At 40.7% G+C, this 20,237-nt stretch overlaps 1 protein-coding gene across 5 annotated transcripts in view; it reads right to left on the bottom strand.

The window, feature by feature from the left end:
• itpr1b (inositol 1,4,5-trisphosphate receptor, type 1b) overlaps window positions 1-20,237 on the bottom strand; it is an 80,161-nt gene that overhangs the window by 47,242 nt on the left and 12,682 nt on the right. For all 5 annotated transcript variants that reach the window (XM_085455813.1, XM_085455815.1, XM_085455814.1 and 2 more), the window contains exons 4-39: window positions 17,916-18,031; window positions 17,705-17,791; window positions 17,071-17,229; window positions 14,792-14,890; window positions 14,593-14,676; window positions 14,179-14,325; window positions 13,907-14,011; window positions 13,645-13,689; window positions 13,501-13,530; window positions 12,852-13,006; window positions 10,644-10,743; window positions 10,406-10,566; window positions 10,119-10,260; window positions 9,873-10,031; window positions 9,612-9,784; window positions 8,528-8,647; window positions 8,254-8,445; window positions 7,919-8,170; window positions 7,682-7,823; window positions 7,435-7,588; window positions 7,037-7,230; window positions 6,819-6,957; window positions 6,666-6,720; window positions 6,391-6,556; window positions 6,097-6,264; window positions 5,949-6,011; window positions 5,720-5,857; window positions 5,464-5,589; window positions 5,154-5,354; window positions 4,809-5,060; window positions 4,534-4,659; window positions 4,255-4,383; window positions 3,091-3,211; window positions 2,821-3,005; window positions 1,014-1,162; window positions 251-362 (exon numbers count right to left, since the gene is read on the bottom strand). In XM_085455813.1, the coding sequence (XP_085311939.1) occupies window positions 251-362; window positions 1,014-1,162; window positions 2,821-3,005; window positions 3,091-3,211; window positions 4,255-4,383; window positions 4,534-4,659; window positions 4,809-5,060; window positions 5,154-5,354; window positions 5,464-5,589; window positions 5,720-5,857; window positions 5,949-6,011; window positions 6,097-6,264; window positions 6,391-6,556; window positions 6,666-6,720; window positions 6,819-6,957; window positions 7,037-7,230; window positions 7,435-7,588; window positions 7,682-7,823; window positions 7,919-8,170; window positions 8,254-8,445; window positions 8,528-8,647; window positions 9,612-9,784; window positions 9,873-10,031; window positions 10,119-10,260; window positions 10,406-10,566; window positions 10,644-10,743; window positions 12,852-13,006; window positions 13,501-13,530; window positions 13,645-13,689; window positions 13,907-14,011; window positions 14,179-14,325; window positions 14,593-14,676; window positions 14,792-14,890; window positions 17,071-17,229; window positions 17,705-17,791; window positions 17,916-18,031 (4,946 nt within the window). The remainder of the gene's footprint in view (window positions 1-250; window positions 363-1,013; window positions 1,163-2,820; window positions 3,006-3,090; window positions 3,212-4,254; window positions 4,384-4,533; window positions 4,660-4,808; window positions 5,061-5,153; window positions 5,355-5,463; window positions 5,590-5,719; window positions 5,858-5,948; window positions 6,012-6,096; window positions 6,265-6,390; window positions 6,557-6,665; window positions 6,721-6,818; window positions 6,958-7,036; window positions 7,231-7,434; window positions 7,589-7,681; window positions 7,824-7,918; window positions 8,171-8,253; window positions 8,446-8,527; window positions 8,648-9,611; window positions 9,785-9,872; window positions 10,032-10,118; window positions 10,261-10,405; window positions 10,567-10,643; window positions 10,744-12,851; window positions 13,007-13,500; window positions 13,531-13,644; window positions 13,690-13,906; window positions 14,012-14,178; window positions 14,326-14,592; window positions 14,677-14,791; window positions 14,891-17,070; window positions 17,230-17,704; window positions 17,792-17,915; window positions 18,032-20,237) is intronic.

The raw sequence follows: 20,237 nt of genomic DNA, 5'->3' as shown, positions 1-20,237 counted from the left end.
AAATGAAAGACTTGATGACGTTCGCTGTGTATGAGTCATTTACTTTTTTGTGTTCTACAGAGGCTCCAGAGGTAAGCAGAGAACACTCAGTTTTGTTTTTTGCTCTGTGATGTCGTGTCTTACCCTAGGTTTTGACGCAGAACATCCTGACATGTCAGAAAAGTGTTGTAACATTTTAACTTGTGTGTGGGAGAATCTTGTGCAACACTAGAACCAGAGAATGAGAAACAGGAATGAAGGAGGAACATACCTTCTCCCCATAGCCCCGGTCTTTTGACATCATTTCCCTCAGTGTCTGCAGTACTTTGATGCACAGGCGCTCCTCGTTCTCTTCTAGCAACTGTTTGGTGTGTTTGATCAGTCTGATCAAAGAGAACAGGGGCGGGGGGGCAGAATCAGCACAAACAATAGAAATAGACTGATGAACTCATCACCTTCCTCCAAAACTCTATATACTTCAAGTCTCACAGTGACAGAAATCATTTCTATGACACAGTGATTATCCTCGTTCTAAACAAGAGACTTGGAAGTTATGGGTCTAAAGCATATTTAGGTGCCTTGGGCATAACTGAAAACGGTGATTTAAGAAAATGACTTCAGCTGACTACAGCAGATGCTTCATGTTCACAGAAAACTTAAAGACTAAGTGATTCCCCAAAGCCAGTGCAGGCTGATGCCAGCAGCCACAGTTGAGATAGTTTTCTCTGCTTTTTCACCTTCAGACGTTTCAGAATGTTACAGTAGAACTGATTATGAGGAACAAATTTACTGTGCAGAACCACATGAATATCTAGGAAATAAAACAACAACAAGCACGCTCCTGGCCCTGCTACAGACCCTCCTCTGCTGAAAAACTAGTCTCATCAGGTTGACAAAGATGCTTGTCTCCATTCACGTTTGAGGTACACGACAAAACTACAAATGCACACATGCGAGTGGTTACAAGGGGACTTCCAAAAGCGTTCCAAAAATAGCAACAGCACTGGAAGTGGTTCAGACAACTTTAGACTCACTTTGATATGAATCCTCCACTTTCACATTTCTTGCGAGCGTCCGTGTTTTCAGGGAAGAGCAGTTCCGGACGATGCAGGACATCCACCAGCACCGAGAGCTCAGCCTGGACCAGAGGTCTCAAACGGTCCTCTAGGGCAGACACGATGTCCTATTGAGCAGAACCAAAGGTTAGAAATAACCCAGAACTGTGTTTTATGGCAAACAGCTACACTGTTATAATTAAAACAGTCTTCCTATTCCTGCATTTCGTTCAAAGACATCCAGCTACAGTCAGCCTCACATTATTTTGCTTTAATATTAATTTAATATAGAAACAGGAAGGGACACATCCAGTGCATTACACATCAAATCACACCATAATAAACACCACCGTGCCACCTTTTGCAGTGCACTTCCTGTCACGCCTGGTGATGATTACTGTGAAAATGAGTGATTCCGTGTTGGGTGCTGATTAAAGAAGTTTGAGAACATCAAGAGGTGGGAAAAACCACTAAAGCTGTGAAACTCCAGCAGTCTTTGCAAAGACAACAGGAATTTGGGAAGTACACAGTTGTGGGAACCACATAAAACCCCGTCTAGAAATGGGTGGATTAGGAACGAAACATCTAAAACATCACTGAAAATGTATTTCCATAACAAAACAGCTTTGCTTTATCGTTGGAATTACAGGATAAAAAAGTCCTAAGGTTTCATAAGTAGTATCAGCAGAGTGCGGACTGATCCTTGGCTTGATTTTTCAGTCTTCCAGTGAATACTGAGTCATGTCTTACTAGAGAATAAGGTGGAGCAACATGGTCTGCTGCTAAAACCACATATTTTTCTAGGATGTAATTGGACACATCTTTTATGGTTTTTGATTGCCACACAGTTACCAAAAACATTATATCACCCTGTGCATACTGGCAACAATTAACAGCAATGGTGAGGGGGCTTAATTAACCCATTGTACTTTCACATTGGAGTTTTCAGTTATGATAAAAAGGCAGACCGAGCTGTCTTCATATAGTGTTAACTTTCTTCCACAAAAAACCCCAAAGAGGAAGTGGAGATTCACTGCACTCATTCTACTGCCTGATAGGTAGAAACCTGTGGTAAATATCAGACAGTCATGTTGCTTTAAGAGACTTTTATAGATTTTAATCACTTCTTCTTCAGAGAAATACCAAATACCCTAAAAGATAAGACATCAATATTAGAGCAAAACTTTCATTTTTGAAAATTTGAATTTTACTGCAAAACACAAATACTATAAACAATGAATCAGTACAGATCCATTTATGTAATCAGTCTGGAGAGAAAAGCAAAAAAGCTGCATGTTTATGCTGTGCATTTGGAAATGTAGGACATCTACACCCTGTTTAAGAGAGCTCCTGTGTGCCAGACTGACAATGGCACAAATGGTCATATTACCACAACTAACAGAACTGGATGTCCCGTACCACCATGCCATCTGATGTGTCGATAATGGGCTTCATAAAAGCACTTACTGCTTTCTGTGCCCCCTGATATATTGGCCTTCTTTATGAACACACAGGTACACAATCTAAAAATAACGTTTTCAAAAGATTGGTTAAAAAAAAAAAAAAAAAAAGGCAATGCATTTACTTTAGCAATGTTTAATGCAGTCAGTGTTTTTTTCTGTCTATGTTTGCATTATTTTTTTATAGCTTTTATTGCTTTCATTGATGTTTATGTTTCATTTTACAGGATTTTTGGCTTACGATTAAATAAAGCAGACAAAAAATTTAAATGGATGAAAATGGATTAAGTTTATTACACTGAAACAGCAACAGACCGTCTACTGACCTGTAGCCTCTCAATGATGTTTCTGTAGTCTTTTGAGGTGGTCAGGCCGGAGTCTCGCCTGGATGTGTTCTTAGCAGACAGTCTCCAGTTGAGGATGCTCTTCTGCACGACATTGTTGGACTTGACAAACAAGTTGTTCACCTGACTGTCCAGGTCCACTGGGATAGCAATGGCTCTGCTCTTAGCTAGGCAGAAGCAGAAAGTACATATAATATGCGCCACTTTTTAACACTGAGAGGTTCATAGTCTGTGTTAGTCTTAATATCTTACCCACGTCTGACAGTACTTTAATGCAAGCCTCAACTGAGGCCTTCTGGACAGGGTTAAGCCAGTTACAGTGGTAAACCCTAAACACTCCTTGAAGAAGCTGAACAAAAACGGGCTGACGGGTCTGTAAGACAGGGGGAAAACTAATTACATCTTGCCTTTCAACAAAAGAAGGAAGGAGGAATCGTGGTGTAAAGGAGGGAAACTGTTAACAAATATTTAATAACACACAGAGTGACTATTGTGCTCTCTGAATAGCTTGAATTCATAACCCAGTTTGTGGTAGATGTGACAACGTGTGCATATAAGGGCATCAAAGGCAGACGGGTTAACAGCTTAAGATCCATTGGGCAAGCTTCCTAATCACATGCATTCCCCTTAAAACAAACCAAACCGGTGTTTAACAGAGAGTACAACAGATTTCTACCTGGCCACAGCCCTAAAGTACAATAAGTACCTCAGTCATCTTTCCAACAATGGCTGCCTGTTGCAAGAGAAAAAGGAAAAGGGTTGCGGAATTATCACGTAATGGTACACTTTAGCGAGCGTAGTTCCCAGGAAGTGCAGTTGCATAAAGGATAATCGCCATTTTCTAGTGGAACCAAATAGCAACAAAAAAGCTCCATACACAGATAACAGGAAACAAGTGTCTAACACAAAAAACCTCAAAGTTACTGTACCAAGGATTTGGAAATTGAAGGAGGTTATTGGTCATGACTTATTGGAAAGTCGTGGGGGAGAAGAAACAGGGCTAGAACAAGGTCTAAGAAACACAGTAACCACATTGCATCAGTACATCATCTGCACCAGCAAAGTCCCAGCAAAACCTTGTGCAACACACCCACAAATCTGGGAAGAACAGAGTCTGTGTGCTGACTAAACTATGACCATATAAAAACCCACACACTGAATACTTCTTCACATTCACAGCCAAAAGTTGGGAAATCAAATTTGGGGAAGTGCTAGCATTACTTACATATATATGACAAGCCAGCTATGTAAAGGGAAAAACGTTACATTTCATGGTATGTACGGTACATGCATGAGTACAGTTCCTTTTTTTCCCCCCAAACAGTGCTGAGAAAGTGTCTGATTTCTAGTCTGCACAAAGGACTCGCAGTAGCAAAACTGCTTGGAAAATACATTAAAAAGACATGCCCATTTTACCTGAAGGCTTGTGCTCTGGTCAGAAAAAGGAGAGCTGAAGAAACATGTGACAATGCTCATGACTGTTTCGGTTACATAACGCTCCAGCATGGTGTCCGCGTGCTTCCTGTCACTGGTGTTGTTGCACACCTAAGCAAGGATAGAAGAGACGTTAGCATGACACACGGCCACTGGATCGGACTTCCTGCATGTGGCCGACGGGTAACTTGCTGTGTGTTCACTTCACGATGTGCTGACTGGATTCTCTGTCTATTTATTGTCAAATATTTTGTGGCTTACCCTACAAATGTCCACCAGGAAGTTCTCAAACAGCTTCCACATGTGGTTGGATGTATAAATCTCCTTCATCTCCACCTCTGTATCCACATAGCAGTGGTTCAGGAAGTTGATATAGGCAATCTTCACCTGTTGGATTGTTGGAAACTAAATGAGTGCACTGGTAATCAAGGTAGTTTTTAAAAACATGTATTCCCAATGCTCTTCTCGATCAGAATAAACTAGAATAAAGTGTATTCACTCAACTTTAAAGTGAGTGAAGAAAAAGTCTTCCATACCTCAGGAATGCAATCTTCATGGGTGACAACCCGCACAATATCATCCAGGGGCAGCAGAGAGTTGCACTTGATCTCGGTGTAGACGTTCTTGCCCTCAGTGCAAACAGCCAGCAGTTCGACCAGGTGTATGTGGTACATCAGGGGACTGTTTTCATCCATGCGATCCCGCTCTGAACGCATCATCTGGACAAGGGTCTGAAATGAGGCACGGTCGTTGTAGAACACCAGGACATCCTCGCCGGAGTTTACCAGCTGAGTGGGAGAGAGTCACAGCCGAGTGTACAGTGTTATTCCCAAACTGTCGCCCCTGTATTAGACACCACAAGCATTACTCAAACAACAGACCTCTGCCATGACAATGTCCTGACACTTCTTGATGAATTTGTTCTCGGCCTTGACAATGGTTTGCAGAAACTTGAGATACTGGACATGCCGACCATGCGACTCAGTACAGTGGACAAAGTGCTGAACCACACGCTCGTTAATCTCGCTGCAGAGCTGGAAGTTATTCATGAAGATGTGCTGCATGGTGACAGCCTCCAGGATCTGGGAATGAAACAGAAGAGAACATACATTTTCCCAATATGTGGTATTTTGGGATATTTAAGTCTTCGACTCGCCCAAGGAGTAGCTGTGAGATGCTTGTGATGCTTACCCCCGGGTTGAGAAATAAGTTTATATGCTTGTGGAGAAGAGCCTGGTTCTGCTGATTTCCTGCACAGAAATTCTGCAGGAACTCGTGGGCCAATTTCATGATTTCCTGCATCCGTACATCCTCACCCTGGTGCAGATAATACAGAGCTTCTTTTCAGTTATGTAACATTAATGGACAATTGCAAGCAAAGGAAAGCAATGAGGATCTTTAAAGCTTTTTAACGATTCTGCATTTGTATTCTGTTTCAGTGTCTGACCTTCTCATAGGGGATCTGTAGGAGTTCTAGCACCACACTGTGAGCTCCCATGTTCCTCAGCAGCCTCTGCTGCTGTTTCCTGCTCTTTTTCCCTGAGCTTCCCTCCTGGACACACAGCTTACTGAGGCGCAGCAGGATCTAAAAAACACAGACACACACAGAAGCAACATTTTAATAATCAGCAGTAAATCTAAAATGAAAATATAACTTAAAAGGCAAACAATTATACCTCTTTTACAACTCTGTAGTTGTAACTGCTGGTACTTTCAGTCTTCTTCTTGTCTGAATCTCCCTGTAAATCAAGAATCAATTATGAGTCCTTTCAATAATAACTCTACATTCAGGAAAACCTTTCCACATTCAAATTTTCAGCGTACCTTCTTTTTGTTGTCAGATTCTGAGGGGCCATCTCCGTCCATCCCATCTTCTCCTTGCCTTTTGTAAACCCACAGTTCAGACTTCTCCACAATAGAACGCAGCTGGTCCAGATCTGACTTGATCTGCTTGTAGTTCTCAACATCCTGACTGGTCACCAGGAGCTGGACCTTTTAAGGTTTAACAAAAAAAATTTTTTTTAATGTTTTCATCAAATTTAACTTCATCTGTAAAAAGTCAAGTTATTAGAATTATTTCAGAGGACTTGCTATTAAAATCAGGTGTGGATGACTTACTTGTTTGAAGGCCATGAGGACCTCTTGTCTCTGGCTGAAGTGTCTGAAGAGCAGGTGAAGCGCTCCAGACACGAGGGGCGGGTAGTCATGCATGGTCAGGTGCAGAAGGACCCGCAGGAAAGTGCGACCACCATGGTCATCCAGGTCTAGTGGGGTGTTTTCTTCACTAAACAAAAAAAATGACAAACATTACCTCAATTTTACTTTATTAAAAAAAACTTACTACAGGCAATTAAAGCCCATTAAAAAACTTAAGAATCCAATTTAAGAATCACCTTCCTCCAAAGATCCCTTCTGCTTGTTCCTCAATGTTTTCAAAGTCAAAATTTCCTTAAAAAAAAGAAAAGAAAAAATACTTCAAATAAGTTCTTTATAATTATATACATATATGTTAAATAATGTAATTAACAAGGTTAAGAGTTTCACACCTGGCATCGGACCTGTGACATTATTGGATCCATTCTGAATAGCAGTGTTGTCTCCTTGTGGGTTGTTCTCATCAAATTCTCGTTTGAAAATACAGAGCAGGCAGGAGATCCTGTAGTCTAGCCGAACGTTCAAAATGAACTGAATAAAACAGATAAAAGTTACAATATAGTCGAAGGATTTTTAAAAAATAATAATGATAATGATCCTGATGTCGTGCCTGCAGAATCTCAATGATCTTGAGCTTTGTGTCCATGACCATGATATCTTCTCTCTCCGGTTCAGTCTGAGTTTTAACCACATCGCCCTCAGGCTGATGAGTTGGTGTGGTGGGCAGCAAACCGCCTCCTCGCAGCACCACCTGGGTCATCAGCTCCCCAACTCCGTGAATGGACTTCATCACATTACTGCCACCTATAATACAGACAGAGCAAGAAAACATTCAAATCTGCATGAAGGAAAAAAAATAGTGAAATGAAACTCTATTTAATTTTAGGTCAGATGTTATTTGTTGATACTATTTCTCCTTAAAACTCTACACACCTGGAAAAGTGAGAGCTTGATAAAATCGTTGCTGCAAGAAAGTATTCAGGCTAAGGGAAAACATTCACTCTTTACCTTTGTTTTCTTCTTCCTTCTCTATCTTGTTAATGGGGTAGATGGTGTTGACATGTACACAGTCTAAAATGTTCAGTAAGATCTTTGTCAGTCGAAGCAGGTCACTGAAGTTGTAAAAACCAAAGTATATGAGGTTCCTTGCCAGGTTCACGACCTACAAGCAGGAAAAGAACCAACAAATGATTTACAACTTTAATAAACGGATGTCACTTCTCATCTGTTCATACCACAAACAAAGAAGCGTTACCTCGAAAGTAAGCTTGTTTTTCTCCTTGTCAGAGAAGGGAATATTCTGCGACACCACCTCTCTCAGGTAGTTCTCCACAAAATCCATGGTGAGGCTGAAGCGCTCTTTGATCTCATCCCGTGTGGTCCCATCGTTGTCATAGCTGGATAATTAGAGGAGAATCGCTTTAAAAAGACACTGCGTCGTTTCTGAAATGGCGATACACGCCCCTTTAAAGGGTTTATGATATGAACTCACTCATCAATAGCGATTTTAGATGGAATCTCAGACCACAGACGAGCATATTTGACAGGCGTGACCTGCTCCTGAGGGTCACGGTCGACATGCATGTGCAGCATCAGACGGCAGAAAGATGCTCTCAAGTCGTACGGCAGGTCTTCATCGGACATACAGCGCAGGATCAAATCCACGTCCAGCTGACCGGAGATCTTGTTGATGGCGAGATATTGACGGTCCAGACACATCCGGGCAAAAAGGTTCAGCTGGCACCTGGGAAGAAAATGGATTCTTAGTCCTTTCTAAATCTGAGCTGTAATCTTTTTATTAAAATTATCATCATAAAGACACGACACCTGTAGTAGCTGACCACCTCCTGATCCTCCTTCTGGCCTTCCTTTGCATCCTGGGCCAACTCCCGGATGCTCTTACTCCGGATCTCCTTAGAGTTATCTTTCCAGAAGAGCCACACCTCCTCTTCATCTTCCGCCTCCACTGGATTGTCCTCGTTTGTCGCCACCTCAATCTCAAACCTCGACAGAACCAATCTGGTACACAACACCAACATTTTTTGTAAGCTCTCATTTCAGTTTACCACATTAAAGCACCTGATGAAAATGAGCATCTCACTTGGTTTCAATGAGGATGTCAGCATTGCTAGAGTCCAGCACAGCATTGCAGATGAGCTCCTGTGTCACAGGGATGGATTTGTTCATGGACACACAGAGATCTGACAGGTAGTCCAGAAACCTGGTGACAGATGACAATATATTAAATTAAAAAATAAAGAAACAAATTTCAGACTACAGTGGAACCCCGACTTACGAAATTAATTCGTTCCAGAGGGTCTTTCGTAAGTCAAAGGTTTCGTAAGTCGAAGCACCTTTTGAGTGAGGCGATGCGGCTGAAGACGAAGGTCTTGGTGGAGGCTGAAGAAAGCATATGTATGCATGCATGCATACGTACGTGCATATGTACATAACGTTAAGGAATTTAATTCTAAACATCAAAACTAAAACTTACATTTACGTTAATTAATGTACGTACGTACACTGTGCAATGACATTTTTTTTACATTTTTTTAAACTCGCTCATATTTATGCCTTATGCCGGCCCCATTATGAATGAACGATAGGCTAATTGCAAACGAAAAGCACACAAAATAGCGCACTGCAAACAACAATACGTCTTTCACGTGGAACAGCGAAACGCATTTCGCAAACTGATTTCGTTACACGGGCATTTTGTCGTACCACGGGCAAAAATATTGCCGTTAAGTGCCTTCGTAACTTGAATTTTTCGTTAAATGGGGTCTTCGTAAGCCGGGGTGCCACTGTACATACTATCCTATGTGAGGAAGAATAAATAAACTACTGTATATTAAAATGTTCTTGGCCGTTCCCCCTGCCTCAGTACTCTAACATTTCAAACAGTCCTCTCTGTTTGAACCACTGGATCCACCTCATTCACACATCATTAACAGCAATTTACATGACATAAACAAAATACATTTACGCACTAGCTGTCAGCATATTCCCTCTAGTACCGAGGTCCTGCACAAGCAATTCCACTCATATTCGTACTTCACTCATTTGAATACGTTTACATAGATTTGCATTCCTTCAGAGCTGCTAAATAAGCAGTCTAGCCACAGGGGCTCCTTGTGTTACAGTTTGAAGAGAGCAGCCAGGGCGTGTCTTTCTGTAAGCCTTACCTTGGTTCCCGGTTCTTCCTCACTAGTGTGACGAATGTGTCTATCTCAGCAGCAGTTATGTGTTTTTCCAGCAGCTTCCGGTTGTTGTGAAGTAAAGCAGTTATTGTGTCTTCTGCCAACACATCATATCCTATCTGTTTCTGCATGAAGCGAAACTGTTTGGCTATATATTCCTGCAAATCAGACAAAGGAGGGGGTAATCAATGCAGAGAAAATGTCACACTACCCAAGCTCTGAGTGAAGCTGTGGTGTTGAACCTACTTGGTTCTTCCTGTAATCTTGCTGGGAATGGCGGAGCACTCTGTAGCAAAGCCTGCAAATATGTCTAAACGGTGCGTGGCGCTGGTCTCCCAGCTCTTCCAGTCGCAGCATGGGACCATCACCACTGTCAGTGAAAGGGGCTTGAAGAAGTTTGAAAATCTGTAAAAGGCAACAGGGATTTGTTTTAGTGCCTAAAGTGAACATTTTAAACCAGTACATAAACTGTCTCATAGGTTTAAGGCCTACCTGTTTAAGAATATTCTGCTCTCTCATGAGTTTCTGTCTTTCCCTGTTAGGTTTGTTGACCATGATCTCCAAGACATCCTGCCCACTGTTGGGGATGTCTACCACGAAAAAAACTAAATCTTCCAGGAGCTTTGTCACAAACCTGGAGAGGGTACAAGTTCCAACTCAACAGTTTAGTCTTAATTTCAGTGAAAAATGTCCTTCTATACTTATACTATCCAAATAAACAACTTACAAATAAAATATAAAGCCCAATAAGAAAGTTAGCAGTCTGGTGTCATACATACCTCCTTTCATTTTGTGTAATGGTACCCTTTTCCAGCTTTCCAGCAATGGACGCCAACACTTTACTTGCATCGTTAGCAAAGTCTAAATCACGCACTTCTGCTGGTGGCACTGGGACAATGGCAAACGCTTCTTTGTCTTCCTTTACTGCTGATGTTCCAATCTGGAAAAAACATCAAATCAATCACTGTAACTGTTAATAAAGACTCATTCGCATGTTGATCCACAGCAACTACTCACCCGTAGCATAACAGGCTTCTCCTCCTCTTTGTCAATGGGGAGGTTGGTGCTATGAACCCATGTGTTGGTGCACAGATGTCGTAGCCTCACATAGGAGCTCCTGTAAATAAGAGAGGAAGCTGATGTGATGAAATAAAACAAAAGACAAACAGAAGCTGCGAATCAGCTACAGAGCACAGTGGAGTGTGATGGGGACAAGTTAGCATAGCGCTTCAATAATCAGACTAATCATGGAGTAAAATCATTGTTAGCCCATGTATAAGCCTTTGGTGCTATCAACAGCTACAAACGCAACCTTGTTTTAATGTTGTGGGCATTCTGTGATCAAGAATAGATACGAAGGCACATTATATTTTCTTTCTTTAATAACTTTCTAAATCTTCTGTTTTAAATCCCGTTGTGTTTTATGAATATTAGACAGATTTAAGGAGGCTTTGAGCGTTCAATAAGACAGACAGCTCCATTCAACAAGCTTTTATTCCACTCTCAGGCCAAGACCTCCATTTTCAGCTCACAACATGGCTCACAATTAAGACCTACAAAAGACCATAAATCAACTCCTGTCTGAAAAAACACAGAAGACCATAAGCACTCTGATTAGATTTATTATTGGACGCTGTTATGTGACAAACGTGCAGCTGATAATTGTAAACAAGCTTCCTGGTTCTGGAAAAGGCTGCTTACAGTGGCTTCCTCAGGAAAGTGTGTTGTTTGTACAGATTAGCCAGCAGTGACCTGTACAGTATTATCTCTCTTACATTAAGCACTCAGCCTTTACACATAGTAAAGTTTGAGCCAACTACGTCCTTCATTCTCAAAGCATCCAGCCAGCTCCACGTGTGTGAGTGAGTAAGTGTGTGTGTGTGTGTGTGTGTGTGTGTGTGTGTGTGTGTGTGTGTGTGTGTGTGTGTGTGTGTGTGTGTGTGTGTGTGTGTGTGTGAGAGAGAGAGGTCTTCAGCACAGACAGCAGCCATATTCTTGGCAGGCATTACATAACCGCCTACTGAGGCTAACAGGCTTACCTTTGTGTACTGGTTCTGCCAGGCATTAGTTAGTCCCCTGGCTGAAGTTTGAGGGACAAGGTTATTTTAGGTTGGAGTGGGAGGCGTAGTAGTAGCCTGCATCATGCAGACACACACCTGACTATGCCACACAATAGAGGCTTTGATAGAAGGTGGGGAGAATCTAAGCTCACCTTATGTGCAGTGACAATGACGATTACACAATTGTAATGTTAGAACGACACATTCTCTCTTTAACACAGTGATGTCAGCTGGAATTGAGAAACCAAACTGAGGCTCATTACGAATAAGCCAGAGGCTTATCACCAACCTTAGGACAGAGACTACATGATATATTGCATCGTGCGACTGCTTTTGTATCATCAAATTTTAATCTAAGAAAATAAATCCAAAAAACATTTCTGCCAGATGTTTTTGTTTTTTTTTAAAGTGTGTTTTTAAGTGATAGTGCATCTTAGAAAACTGAAAGTTTTTCCCTTATTGTGAACACTATCCAAACCTCAGCGGTTTCCTGTTTCATGCCATACTGGGACTTTCCTAACTCTCCTTGGTAAGTTTCACACAATCTCAAGCTTACCAGTGTGACACACACACACGCACACACACAGGCTCCATGATTTCTGAAAGTAAATAAAACAAAAAAAACAACAACAAAAATTTACCCAAACAACACAACTACGTCTTTGTCTCTGGTTTGAAAGATGTGTCAGACCACTCATAACAAAACTGGCCCTTGTCCAGCCTTGCAAAACGCAGTCATCACCTCAGAAACTCCCTTTCCACTGCCGTTCCAAATTCCCCCCACAATGCACATGAGTCAAAAGTTTACTATTGTCACTGTTTGAACTGCTGAAGTCTTGACATCATTGCGGTCTTTTTGATTAGCCAAGGTGTTGTTGAGATATTTGTCATCTGCATATTTCCCCCATATTTTACAACATTCCTGATGCTTTTTCCCCCCACTGAAATAACAAACAAAAAAAACTCTACTGAGGCATCTATGAAACCACTTATTGGTCTGATTGGACGTGTCTGAACACTAATCTTAACATCTTTTATGATTGTACACTAGGAACATTTTACTTTTGATTTCTGCATACTGTGAACTTGCATAAATTCAGTGGCTTCAGAAGCAGTATTTGTGGCATGCTTATGTGAATAAAAAAGTTTGTGTTAAATGCCAAACCTGGGCACCATGGAGTCCCCGCCTCTCAGAGTGGTAGGGTCCAGCTCAAAGATGGAGGAAATATCCATACCATCAGGAACAGGCACCAAAGTGTACATGATTTTCTCCTGTGGACCCCGCAGGCGACCACGTAAAGCTTCATTATCTCCATCCAGCTAAAGGAAGAAAGCATGCAGTGAGGAGGCGCAAACCACTAAAACACAAAATGATTGCAGCTTACGGAAAAAATATGGCTACACTATTCAACTATACTGAGGCAAAGGCATATCCAGGTTGTCTTCTTACGTCAACCCACTAATCACCAGCTAATCTGATTTTACAAATTAGATTTAATATCTGATGGAAGTTGAAAAAAAACCAAACAATTGATCATACAGCTGGACTTTGCTGGACCAACAGCATGATCAAACCATAGATAACAACACTGACACCTAATGGCAATTTCACTTAAGACATGCATCAGGTAGGATGCTAGAATGGTGACACCATGTGGTTATCAAGTGCAACTAAACACACACAAAAAAAATGAACAGGGTGCCACAAAAACTGCAGCGAACAAAAAGGCAACAAGCATGCATGATCAACATTGAGACAACAAGAAATGTTTGAAATACGTTGCTGCAACTATGTAAAGACTGTGTGACAGTACCTGGAAATTAAAGGGTGTAAAGTCCACCACCTAGAGCAGGAAGCACAGACCCAGCAGAGATTTTAACAAGCAAGATTAATAACGGTGAGGCAACCAGCAGGGCATTGCAGAGCACTCAGGGGGGAAGCGATCAGGCTTACTTACAGAGGGCCGCTGCTCGGCATTCTCCTCCTCAAAGTCGGGATTAACCTGGCAAACATACATTAAAACAGCCTCCTCAGCATCATTACTTTTCATATTGCTGTCCCTTTGCTGTGCTTTCAACATCCCAGCATGTGTATATACAGTAACAAAGCTTTGAACCAAACATTTCACAGTATTGTTCTGGAAGCTCATGACAAAGTAGCATGGGTACAAAGTGATAACTGCAAATCAAAAATACGAAAGTAAACATGGTGACACACACCTCACCCATCTCAGCAGCCAAATAGCACCCTGTGGCCAAATGTTTAAACCTGAAAAGGCTGTTCCAGTAGCCTGCACCTCCCCTGCATGGGTCATGGTGAACCACCTGGCAACGGCAAAACACGCAAACACAAATTACAATAAACCCGCATTATTTATTTGAGCAACATCACTTTTACTGTGCTCAAAGATAGTGGTGAACATTAAGTTTTAAGTACTCAATTATCAGAAAACTGAGCTTCAAAGGCATTGTGCATTTACATAATTACTGACCTCAACTTCCCACAGTGCTTTGCTGCTTGTGGCAGAAGTCGCAGACTGCCGGCCGGTTGTCCTAAGAAAAACATATTGCTTCTTCCTATAGTCGTCACAAGTGAGAAACTTCTCCTGCTCCGCATGGAACAACCGGACTACATCGCCCTGCAGTTACATTGATAAACACACGTGGACAGTTACCATGGTTTTTATTCTCTTTCGACTGTTTTATTTTCAAACTTAAATGGTGTTTTTAGGTTATTGTTGTTCCTATTAAACTGCGTTTCATGTGTTCTAATACGCCTGCTTTGTAGCCAGTAAGGATGTTATATGTACATTTGGGGAAAAAATGCTTAATGTAAAAAAAAAAACAAAAAAAACAAAACAACCCCACAAAAAAACAACCACATGCAGAAATCTGAGCTCACTGACCCCCTTGAGTATCGTTTCCTTGTTGTCGCTCCATTTCATGAAGAGAACAACTTTCCAACTTGTGTTGCAATTCACAGAATTAACCTGAAAGATAGGAGTATTTTATTTTACTTCATATATATATAAAATAAAGTGTATGTGCATTCACCCAGAATTGGATGGACAGAAATGAAGTTTAACAAAACTGTGTGTTTTGTACCTCATTGCACCCTGGGTTGTCAACTAGCTGGTGGCTGCTTGCATGCAGAGGTTGTCCAGCATTGACGGGGTTAAGGACTACTTTATCTCCAATCACCACCTGCAGGAGCAACAAGAGAAACAAAGAAAATGGTGCATTAAATGGAGGATGGTTGGGATAACTACTGTATATTATTTTGCAATACTGAAACAAGCTTCCAGTCAACCACTAGGTGGTGCTGTAGACCATACTGTGTGGGAAAGAGCCTGAGGAAAATAATGAAATTGTAGCCCTTGTCTCTAACATTACATATTCACCACATATGACATATGAGAGCAGGTATTAGAAAATAATAAAAAGAAACTTCAGTCTAACAAACATCTTTTGATCAACAGCTGATTCGTTTTTGCTGCACACAATCTGAACATTAAAAGAAATTTGAATTAGGTGAAGTAATTTAAAAAACAGTCTCACAACAAGTTTGAAATCTCTGCCTTTCAGGCAAGGAACCAGATCAACTTTAATAGACAAACTTCTACTTTCTGCAACCAGTCCAGCTGACAAGTATGAGACATTTGTCCCTCAAAGAAAAACCTTCATATTCAAACAGAATAGTTAAAGCCTTTAGCCTCTCCTGTCATTTCCACTGGTGGCGCTGGTGGAATGTATAAGTTCTGCACTGGAGCAGCCCCTGTTCCTGTGTAGGGAGGATGAATCATGCAGAAGAAAAACTGGTCCAAGAGGATTAATAAAATGCAACTTAATTAGCTGATCAGTCGTCTTAACTCTATTAGCTTCCATCCACCAGGAGTAGAAAAAGGAGCCGGAGGATTAGAGGTTATGTCAGTGTAGTGTGTGCTCTTTCCATATCACCGCATCTTACTTTCCAGGTCAAAACCTGGCACCAACAATATCCACAACATAACTACACTACTAATAGTTAAAGTATGTTAAACCAGTAGCCTCCAATGTAGCTGCTAGAGGCAAGTGTACCACAGGTAAGGCCAGGTAAGGTAAATCCACTTCTATTTAACTGCACACACCTAAACCTGCAGACTTCTTAAGAGGTTGAGTGCAGTTACATGAATATTTTTTATTTTAATATTTCAGATTTCTTGCACCTAAAACTCCCAAACACAAATACAAAAACAATAAAATCTATAGTTTTCCATTAAATCCACTTAAAGAAGGACATTAACTGATATGCACTCACTGGTCACTTTATTAGGTATACCACTTTAACTGTAATACTAATCACTAATACAATGCTAACCAGCCAATCAAATGTTAGCAACTCAAGTCAATGGACATAGACAGCACAGCCTGCTGATGTTCAAACCATTCAACTTCGAGCTGACAGGAAGACAACAGGACATCGCTGAATACGCAGCACGCAGATGGGCTACAGCAGTAAAAGACCAAATTCTAGTCAGCCTAGAACAGGAAACTGACGCTACATTTAACGAGCACTCATCAGGATTGGACTGCAGAATATTGGAAAAATGTTGCTTGATCTGAGTCTTAATATCTGCTGCAACATTTGCACAGTGGGGTCAGAATTTGGCATAAACATTGTCACATCTAACCTGAGTATTGCTGCTGACCATGAGCTTTAGGAGCACAGTGCACCAATCTTGGCTTAAATCATTAAAGCACCTTTAAGATGTGGCGGAAGGAGACAAATCTTCAGCAACTTTGTGATGCCATCATGTCAATAAGGACCAAAATCTCTAAGAAATGTCCCTCACCAGGCTGAATATCTGCCACAATTAATTACGGTAGGTCAAAGGGGAACAGGGTTCAGCCTGATACCTAATAAAATGTCCAGTGAGTGGATATAATAATTTATTACTATGTAGTTATATATTTAATAAGAACTGGCTTTTAAGTATTTAACATTATCATTGTAAACTAGTAAAACTGAAGCAAATGTTTACAGTACTGACATAATTTGGGGCTATACATTAAAAATAAATAAATAAGTAAATAAATAAACCTGAGCCGTCTAAAGCAGGTTGCTGAATGTTTGTTTGTTTGTTTGTTTTTTTGGATACTGCGAAAACAACTGCAAGAACCCAGAAACAAACTGGGAGGACTTGAAAAAGTTTATCAGTAGTTTAGTAGTCAGCAGGTGAGTGTACAATTGCTAAATGTAAACCTATTCTGGCGTTCCAATTTTCTGCGCTACACATCAGTCTACGTAACTCCTGTTTTCAAACCTCTTTAAAAGTCTAAAAATATATCCTTGATTTCTCTTGCTGAGCATAATTAACTTGACTCCCACACCCTGCTCTACCCACACTGTCTCCCAGGGATCTGAGCTTGTAGAAAGGCTGGATGTAGAACCAGGATCCCTCGTTTCCTGCAGAGTCCAGCGTCACTCTCATGGCATTCTTCTCCAACAGTGCAGGTAAGCGCTTGTTCACTGTCAGGTATTTATTGCTTTTCAAGTGCAGCAACTGTTGACAACAAGAAAAAACAGAATCACACGGTCACAACCCCCACAGCTACTATCATAATGAGACAGTGGAAAGAATTACAGAGCATGGATCATATAAGCTGACTGATACAAAAGCCTTTTATTTATTAATATTTTTAAAATGATCTCCCCTGAAACCAGTTAACCAACAAGTCACTGATATACTAACATATACACTGTATAGCTATTTATCCATGACCTACTGTATATACTGTAGTCCTTGTGGGTGTCATAGACTACATTTCTAGTTACCGATGACCTCATACTCGAGTGCAAAACATTCCTTTGTAATGTGTAAAGATAATAGAGCCTGCAACAGATAACTTTACAGCACATCTTTGTGCTGTAGCAGTTATTTAAAACGCCTCTTTCATTAAATAGAGTTATCTTCAATCTTAAATACTGCAGCTTTTCTGTTAAGCAAAGAACCTTATCTCACTGGGCCTTAAACGCACCTGAATGACATTTCCATACTGGATAACTGTCCCCAGCAGCTTTCGGTTTTCAGACTCATTCTGCTTCTTCTCAAGATCAGCAGCATGCTAATGCACAGAACAGAGGTACAGAGATGGAAACATGCAGCATTTTTGTCTGTGCACATTTTCTACACAACAGCACAAAGTTACACAGCACTGCAAGATGTTGGAATGGTGATGTCAGACTTACATGAAGTTTAGTGAGGAGGACTGTGTCAGTAGTGCTGTTGCCTCCAGGTTTTGCTGCCTTCCAGAACTGTTTCTGTGCCGAGTATCTGTTCATAGGACACAGTTTGAAAAGGCAATCTAGGGGGGAAATAAGAAGAGGAAGGTGAAAAGTTACACTTCATCTTTTCATATCAGCAGTGGTCTGCTTGACCTCAGCAAACAGAGGAATGTGTCAGTAGAACAAAGCAAGGTTTTGGCACACTGTGGAACTGAAAATGATGACCTGTGTGCAATTTAGTTTGATAGTTTTAAATGTTGAAAGACTAGAAGTCTTACAGAGTCGCACCAAACACTGTACGCTCCTGAGTTTAATTTTGAAAAAAAAAAATATATATATATATATGTACACAAGTTATTTTGTCAACACAAATGGCACAGGACACTCCTCTCCAGAGTTTGTGCAAGATGTTCAATACAATATAGTACTTTACCCTGCATTCGTTTTACAAGATATAACCTTAATACAATATCATACTAGAAAAAGTTGCATTTCCTGCTAAAATGCCGTGTAGCAGAAATCATGTCCCGAAAACAGCTGAAGAAGCTGAACTGCCTGCTGAAGATGGCTTTATTTGAAAGGGTACACTGAAGAGTGTCAAGAAAGCAGAGGGAGCAAGAGCGGGGAAAACATGCAGGTAGGACTCGAACCTGCACCGCCCGCTCTCTGGGTGCCTGCAATGAGGCAAACCCGCACTCATCCCAGAGAGAAATATGACGAAAGAAAAAACTGCTTCAAATCCAGAGTTTGAAATCTGAGAGAAGGACAGGTTTCCTATCCTGAAACAAACGTAATTCATGGAAAAACGGTAAACGGTATCAAAAAAGTTCTTTCAGTGTCAGTAGTGTCTGAAGCTATACTGGCACATGGCTCATGTCTCTGGAGTTTAAGAGATATGACGAGTTGAAATGTTATAAAGCTTAATATTTTAAAAACTATAAAAGTTATGAGCAACAAAAGATGTACCTGGCATTAGCAGAAATAACAGAACAGTTTAAAATTTGAATGGTTAAAAGGGAGCAAAGAATAAAGAAACAGGAACTCAATAGGTTGATGTAAGATACGAGTATGAACATAAATTTCCCCCACTGTCACAATGAATGCTGGTCAGCTGATTGGCCCGATTGCCAAAACAGTTTGGCTCCATAACAGAGTTAATCCCTACAGACGTACACACTAAAGTGCCCTCAAAGTTTACAACATTAAACATGTTTAAAGCTTTAGGTATAAAAAGCTTTGAATTTTATGGACACCTACTTCCTAAAGAATGTGAGAGTTAGGAATATGGGCAGATTCAGCTGGCATAAACAAATATTTTAGAGTGTTACATAGCAATAATAATCAGCTATGTGTGACTGTGCGGTACATGGACAGGCTGCTAGTATTGGCTGATGACTTATCCAACATTTCGTCCAAACATGGTAAATTGTGGCTCCAAGTAACACAGTGATGGACAAAATGCTAACACAGAAGCTTGCAAATTGCTAAATCTAAGAACCAGTGGTTGATTTCACTGTGACACCGACGACCTGAGCATCTTCACATTTAGCTGTTCATGTCAAGATTAAGGATAAATTGCCAGTCTCTCAAAAACAACACCTCAAAACAGTGAACTACTAAATCCACAAATAGTAATGATTATAACAGTAGAACAAAATAAAATTTACTTGTGTTGCAGGTATTTATAGATAATGTTTGCAACATGAAGTAAATTAATCGTCTTTTATCTGGTCAGACTGAATTACCCACTAGAAGCAAACATGCTCAATTCTTTATAGTATACTGTAGACACTGTACTGTATATGCTAAGTGGAACAGGAGACCCAGTGAGCTATAAATGTGGTACAGTTTTTTTAAAGCCCGAGTGGATGCTGCTGTTGGAAATGCAGCCACTGCAGGAGCGTCCCAGAGTTATCTATCATGTGGCATGGGTAGAAGAGGGAGGACAGGATGACAGGAGGCCAAGGACCAACAGAGAAAAGTGGGCTGTGGCAAAAATATCTGTCTGATGGGGTAGGCAGCCAGGAAAAGACAAAAATAGACTGGGAAGAACCTAAATATTACGGGCAGAGAAGTATTTGCTTGAAGGAACGATAATAACATGAGAAAATAGTGTAATTTACCTAAAAGACTACATTTTTTACAGCATTTACCACAATTATGCTCAACCAAAAGCGAAAGAAAAACAAAAAGAGATGGAAGTAAGAAACTAACACATTACAATCGCTAACGAGCAACGAAATTGAGTCCTTTCTTTTAGAGCAGTTAAAAATTCAAATTTTTAAC

Source organism: Copadichromis virginalis, linkage group LG5, assembly GCF_057382275.1.
Source record: "Copadichromis virginalis isolate Kocher_CV1m ecotype Utaka linkage group LG5, C_Virginalis_male_GT1.1, whole genome shotgun sequence".
Classification (NCBI taxonomy): Eukaryota; Metazoa; Chordata; class Actinopteri; order Cichliformes; family Cichlidae; genus Copadichromis; species Copadichromis virginalis.
Note: the sequence above shows the minus strand (reverse complement) of the source record. Positions and strands in the feature narration are given on the sequence as shown.